Here is a 7,492-nt window from a genome sequence, read left to right on the forward strand (position 1 = left end):
TTAATGGTTTAGGTGGAATATATATATAAATTGAAATTGTTGCTAGAAAATAGATCATTGATGCATTCATCATTAGCATAGATATCATCTTATGGCCATGTATTGTAAGACAACTGCTACCACAAATAAATCTAAAAAAATAATTGTATATATAATAAAATTACAGCAGCCTCTATAAAAAAACATAACAACAGCTAACCAATTTCAAACACTTCTTCATAAAAATAAATAGGTTTATATATTTAACCTCAATTTAATTAAAATTTTACAACTATATCATACAATTGAAGCTACAGGATCAATTACAAACATAACACCCCAAACATTGCTATTTACAAATCTAGCAACCTCTTTCATCCACTTTCCAAAATATCGTTCAAATATCAAAATTCATCGTAAAAACTCAATCCATATTTTTCATTTTTATCAAATTTTCATTGGTTTGATTGTGGCATGCTTAAATACTAAGGTTCAATAGTAAAAAATTATCAGCCGAGTGCTAGATTTTGCAAGTAGTAATGCTTATATATATATATATATATATATATATAGATTAAAAAAGAATTGCTCAAAATGGTATCAGAAGTGGAACAGCAAAGGACTAAAATAGACAATAGTGTGTATGGCAACAAGGCCAGTGCTAAAAAGAAACAGTCTGAACACAAAAAATATAATTAACATCCAGTTGAAAGCAGCAAATGAGTAATAGTTTTTAGAATTGAAACATGGTTTACTTGATCTTCTTCTTGGGCCTCAGCTGCAAAGGCAACAAATAAGAAAACATAAAATTATTAAATAAACAAGAAAAAAATTACATACACATACATATGTTATAACAACATTTATAGAGAAAGGATTTAGGAGCCATTTGGTTTCCTATTGATTTGAAAATCAAATGTATTCTGAATGTAAATGACTACCCTTTGAGATAGGAAGAATGATAGCTTCAGTGATCATAATAAAGTTCATGAGTCAACATCAAAGTAAAATCAACTTCTTTGCCGCATGTAGGCTACTTCAACTCTAAGTTCTAAAGAGTTTAGCAAATTTCAGAAAGAGCAATGAGCAATGCTCCCTAAACTTCAACAGCAATAAATAGTTTGATATATGCCATGGTATCTAGAATGCTAGATATAGTCTAGATAATTAGCGTTTTAAGGGTATTCCACTCAAATTCAATAAAAGAGAATTTACTCATTGTCGATAAGGAAAAAAAGTGAGTGGAGATTGAAGCTTTCATAAAAAGAGTAACTTTTAACCAATGAAAAAGATAAAATGAGAAAAGAAATGATGACGAGAAGAAAAAAAAGGAAAATAAAATTTAGAGTAAGCCTAAGAAAATCATTCCATATCCAATTTCCTCATATTTAAAAATTAGTCTTCTAGGTATTCTTTTCTTTGAAAACTATCTTTTTGTGATCCGACATAATGTCTTGATTTTGTGAGCTAACATTTGTAGATGGTCCATAGACACACACACACTATATATATATATATATGCACACGATTTATATCTCATTCTAGAGAGAAATTTGTGCCAACGATCGTGTTTTGATGTGCAAAATCTTCAAAAACAGTTCTTGAGAACCTGCTAAATATAGGACTTCGCCAAGCTAAAGTTTAGTGTTTTTTAACTCCGATATTAAGATTTTGCACATAAATCAAGTACTGTTATTTGTAGGATGATTGTGCCATCTTATACTTGGTTGTATGGGTTATTTACTAATGTTGCTCAAGAAAGGTAAATATTCTCGAGTAATTGCTTTTGTGTCATTGTTTGGAGGACAGAACACAAACAATGTTGAAATTTATTTACAAGTTGGAAGGGTTACCTGGTTGCTGTGTCCACACTTTTTCTTCCTGCAATTAACAGCTCGTGGATGCAGCCTTGCATAACACCTACAATAATCAAAATGGACGTTTATAATCCAAAGTGATTTAAAATTCAATATGGGTAGCATTATCAAATCATGCTAAAAATTTAAGAAAAAACAACAATAAATTGCAACTTTAATATTAAAAAAACTTAAATTATAAAGTAGAACCCAAAAAAATACAAAAACACAGAAGCAAATTATAAAATCTACACCAAAACCATAAAATTATGAAACAAGCACTAGCATTATATAACAATTACCGATAGTAACAAAAAACACCACAACATAAAACACAGCACACAATAATACTAAAAGATACACTCATTAGCTCATTCTAATTTAATCCATTTAATGGGGATTGGGCTCATTCAGCATGGAAGAGAATAATTATGGCATAAGAGAATAAACATGGCAGGTCAGAATAAATATGCCTCCATAGTTGTGCTCATAAGATTTTTTTTCTATCACACATCTAATTGATTCATCATCCCTGCTAAAATGTATTAACATTTTAAAATACACAAATATAACATCGAACTAACAAAATTTGCACCGTATCAATCATTTTAAAAAGCAGGCACTAGAATTATATAATCATAACAGGAATTACCCAAAAAAACATCCGAGTCTACAATACAGCAAACCAAAGGATACTGGCATAAACATTCCTTAACTAATTAAAACTGAAACCATTCAATTACGATTTGATTCATTCAGATTGGAAGATAAAATATGGCAGGTCAGCATCAATATGCCTCGATAGATTTGTTCATGTGGAACTTTTTTCATCACACATCTAATCGATTCATCATCCCTGCCAAAATCATAATATAATAGTAAAATAAGTTAAAAACATCTCCATCCATATTATTACATATTATGATCTTCCCAAACTCACACAAACCAGTCTATACGAACTTAGGTTTTTTAGCAAAAAGGGCAACGAATATGCCACAAGAGCATAGATATCACTAAAAAGTTCCTCTAAAAAACATCTTAATGATTCTACACTCCTATCAAATGACAATGCTTTCAATGTGAAACATTAATTCAACTGCCAATTTTAAATAATTTACAAGAAAAGTGGAAAGCAGTATGAAACATAATACATTTAAAAATTACTCCATTTTCTTTCAAAAACTAAAAAGTTATTGACGATCATACGATAAATGCCAACAAATGCAATATAAATCTCCTTTAAATTTGTAGAGTAATGGTCCATTTATAACAATATAAATTAAAAATCGCATCAACATCAAACCACAATGCTAAAGAAAATAAAGCTCAACATATTTAACTCTTGAGAGTTGTTCAATTTGCTAACATTTTAAGAATTCACTTGTCGAGACCGAGATGTCAGTTTAACAGATGTATGCTTAAAGCGTAAAGAATGATGCAAAAATAATAAAGTCAAAGATCACAATCAAACAATGGTGCTTCAATGTTTAAAGATTATATAATTAAAATAATACATTTTCTGTTTCCAACGGTATTTAAAATTTCAGTACTTGAAAGAAAAATTGAGTAAAATCAAAAAAGGTTAACAGAAAAATTCAGCACTTAAACAATGATACTTCAATATAAAGAAAAGCAAGTGTTAGTTATAAAGGCAATCCAAGCAGATAAATGAACTTAAAATAAAAAAAAACATTTAAATTCAGACATAGGAAACGCCATAATTTATACGCAACTGAGCAGAAATAGATGATAGAATCGATGGAAGCACCTTTAGCAAGATTATCGGCTCAGGATAACATCAAGAAGCAAAGTCAATCACAGGTAAAATCATGAAACAGAAAAAAGTCTTCAAAAAACAGGCAAACTTAGGGAAAAAATCCGCAGTTAAATAAATCGTTTAAACAGAGACAAATGAAAGAGTTAAATAGAAATGAACCATACTTGCGGCAGATCATCTTATCCTGGTTGTACTTCCTAGCAAGAGCCATCAGAGAGGGCTCGATGATACCACCCCTGAGCCTCAGCACCAAATGCAGAGTCGATTCTGTTAAGCAGCATATAGTGAAGAAGATTCCAAAATATTAAAAAAAAATCACAAAAATGCAACATATACATACCTTTCTGTATGTTATAATCAGCCAGCGTTCGTCCATCTTCAAGCTGCTTCCCCGCAAAGATCAGCCGCTGCTGATCCGGTGGAATTCCTGCAAGATATCATAAATCTCAGCCTCCGGATCAAACGAACCAAAGTTTTAAGAAATAATAAAGCAATCCATCGGCACAAAATGCTCTTAGGTTTAGCAGCAATTTTCGAAATTGGACCAATAATAGAGATAGGGACTACCTTCCTTGTCCTGGATCTTCGTCTTCACATTGTCGATGGTGTCGCTGCTCTCGACCTCGAGAGTAATGGTCTTCCCTGTTAGGGTTTTCACGAAGATCTGCATCTTCACGGTGAAACTGCCGCAAATCCTAACGAACAATGCCGAGCCGCGCCGAATGCTTGTAAGAGCACCCCGCCTAAATGTTAGGTTAAGGTTTTTGTTGTGAATGGTCGCAATTACCCCTAAAAGATGGAAAATTTACATGCCTGCCACCTAATTCCTATGCGATAACATATATATCATCACCTAACCGTCATTTTTTATCAATGAACCCATCAACCTATACAAGAGAACATAGGAATCACCTTGATATGTAAATAAAAATTGAAGTTTGAAATTGTTCTCCAGCAAATTTTCATCATTCGACATGACTCGAGGCATTGACACAAATCTCGAGTTAATTTTTTGAACAATAAACATTCAAATTTTAATTAAGAGTAATCCAGTATTCCAATTTCAGCAAAAGTATGATTAAACTGACCGGCTCAATAAGACAGACCTGATGAAATCAAAGTTAGTCTAATATCAGTCAAATCAAGCCTATATCAAGTCATTACACTCCAATTAAAAGATTTTCATACACGTTTAGAAAGTCAAACTGATGTCGAATCTGGCGAACTCATTGTTGAATTGAGCGTTTCGATAATACGAGTCCAACGAGTACAATATTGCTAAATTCAGACATCGTTAAGACACCCAAATGTCTATCAAACACCTTTTAATTTAATGAACCTCTTCGGCGGTCCGATCAAAATGATTTATATTCTTGCATTAATTTCACTCATAACACTATAACTAGAGTCTCACGCCTCTCGTGAGGGGGGAGCTTGAGCCTTGAGAGAAAACTTGAGATTTTGAAAATGAGCTAAAGTCCAACACCATCCTTACCATCGTCGATCGACGCTGACAACCATCAGTCGCTGTCTGCAGCCGTCAACCACCGCCGACAATCCTCGTCCACCACCGACCATCGTCAACACTGATTGATCACCGCCGGTCACTGTCAACCGTCGTTGACAACCACCAATCATCGTTGATCGTCGTCAATAATCGTCAACCACCACCAAATAGATAATGTCATTAAACTCTGTAACTTGAAAAATCTAGTAACACTTTTCCGTCTGTGGGACAAGTGGTTTCTATAATCACCAATCTATTGTGAATTTTTACAACTATGGCAGGCCCTGTAATTTTTTTTTCTTTACGGGTTTTTCCAGGTCAAAACTTCTGGTATCATTACTCGTTGTTTTCTTTTCACCTGAGTTTTTGTTGAATTCTCGTGCAATACTAATACGATAATCCATTATTTTACCGACGCGAATTTTCTAATATGCATCACTTTCGATGTTTGATATGTAAAAAAAAATATATTAGGTGGTAGCTGATAGTGCATAAAATAGATGACGTGACAAACCAACAACAAACAATAAAACTTAGTTTTTTTTTTTTTCCATTTCTTTCTTTTTCAAATGATCATCTATTTATTGGTAAGGAAGTAGAGTATGTGAAGTCACATGGCTCGGCTCATTGAAGTCAGTGGGCCTTGTAAGGCCTGCTTGTTCAACCATATTGTGTTGAAGTAGTCAATCGACCTTCAATTGACTCTGGATCAGTTGAACATGCTCGATTGACATTGGATCAACATAACAGGCTGGATTGATTTCGTTGTGTCGATCAGCCTATACTCGACCTTAGATCCTCAATGAGAGGCTCCTATTGATCGAGCGACGTTAGACTATTAGGCAGAGAGTGATTCAGTCGACTTTAATGAGTTGCAAATGTTATTTTTTTATTTTACATATGTGGACTCTTGCCTATCAGTTGTATTGGGTAGTCCAAGTTTACCATAACAAATTTTTATTTCACATCTAATATATTATTATTTTAAAATTATAATATGCCTTTTTCATGCATAAATAAGATAGTATGTATTCTAAAATTAAGTCTTAAAGAGAGGATTTTATTTGTAACTTTCCGCCTCCTGTAAGTCTTTTCCATGATAAATATAGGGAAAATGCTCGTAATTTTTTGAACTAAGTTGAACATCTAGTCGAACGAAACAGTCATGCTGACCGAAAGTCAGATAACATCAACCGACCGGCTACACCAACTCAGCATTGCTAACCAAACAAGCTTCCAACCGCAACCTACCATTCTAAGCAGATCGAATTAGAAATATAGTCGAGCCACATGCTCACTTACATAAAATAGCTAAAATACCCATAATTCTCCCATTGAAACAAGGACAAACATGTAACTTCACAAATTGTGTCTCCTTCTCCATAAATAAAATAACCATTTTATGAGAAATGATTAATGGATAAAACTTATAGTTGGTGAGTGGTAATTTCATTTTATTTTTATGTATTTTTATGTATTTTCATATCTATCATTTATATTTTAATTTTTTATATACATACAACTTTACCTATATATATATTTATGAAAATTTATGCTTCATATTTTAAAAATTAAAATGATGATATTTTCGAGGCTCTATGAAAACTTTGAATATTATAAATGCAAAGAATAATTAAATAATCATGTTTAGGATCATTTATTCACTTATAAATATGAGAAATTACATATTTAATATTTAAATTTCGAGATCTAGATAAATAAAACTCAATTTTTGTTAGACGAGGTTATGAGGACTTCTACAATGGTTAGTTGTACTGAAGTATGTCGTACTTTTGGCGGCAGCGATCGGTGGTGGTTTAAATTAGAGAGATAGACATATTTTAAAGTTTTGTTACATACATATTATCTAAAATCTTAGGAAATTGTGATATAACATGACCTTGATAATTAATATATTTAATAATTATTTCTCAAATCAACAATAAAAATTTAAAGTCTTAAATACTCCATTGAGTTCTTCATCTCATGCTCCTATAAACAGTGACAAGATTTTTCCTTAATTTTGTTGAGTTGTTATTCACGAGAAAATATTTCATCCTGACACCGCACTTCTGGACGACCAACCACCACGCGCCAAGTCATTATACACCTTATTGGTAGACGACGTGGTGGCTGATGGTTGGTTATCCAGACATGCTGACGTCTGGACATTATCTTTATGCCTAATTCACACGTCTAACTTTATTTTACTTAACATAAATTTTGACAGTCTTACGTGCTGAATGTGAAAAATAAGTTTTTTTGAAAAAAATATTATAGCTATTAAAAATTTTATTTAAATAAAATGAATTCATTATTCTTTTCATTTTTATTTCAAGTTTGATGAAAATCCAAAATGTTATATATATATAT

General features: G+C 32.2%; 1 protein-coding gene across 1 annotated transcript; it reads right to left on the reverse strand.

The window, feature by feature from the left end:
• Positions 1-574: 574 nt before the first annotated feature.
• Positions 575-4,348, reverse strand: LOC110022456 (ubiquitin-60S ribosomal protein L40). Its single transcript, XM_020721408.1, has 5 exons — positions 4,180-4,348; positions 3,953-4,039; positions 3,777-3,879; positions 1,833-1,899; positions 575-757 (listed from the first exon to the last, which is right to left on the reverse strand). The coding sequence occupies exons 1-5, from the start codon at positions 4,280-4,282 to the stop codon at positions 731-733; spliced, it is 387 nt and encodes a 128-aa protein (XP_020577067.1). The 5' UTR covers positions 4,283-4,348; the 3' UTR covers positions 575-730.
• Between the last annotated feature and the right edge of the window lie 3,144 nt (positions 4,349-7,492).

This window comes from Phalaenopsis equestris, unplaced genomic scaffold (assembly GCF_001263595.1).
Source record: "Phalaenopsis equestris unplaced genomic scaffold, ASM126359v1 Scaffold000191, whole genome shotgun sequence".
In the NCBI taxonomy this organism is placed as follows: Eukaryota; Viridiplantae; Streptophyta; class Magnoliopsida; order Asparagales; family Orchidaceae; genus Phalaenopsis; species Phalaenopsis equestris.

Bases quoted from the DNA above. Each gene is read 5' to 3' on its own strand.
- LOC110022456 (XM_020721408.1), bottom strand. From the start codon at position 4,282: ATGCAGATCTTCGTGAAAACCCTAACAGGGAAGACCATTACTCTCGAG. The intron at 4,040-4,179 runs GTAGTCCCTATC...GATATCTTGCAG, and splicing joins GAAGATCCAGGACAAGGAAG to GAATTCCACCGGATCAGCAG. The intron at 3,880-3,952 runs GTATGTATATGT...GCTGCTTAACAG, and splicing joins TGATTATAACATACAGAAAG to AATCGACTCTGCATTTGGTG.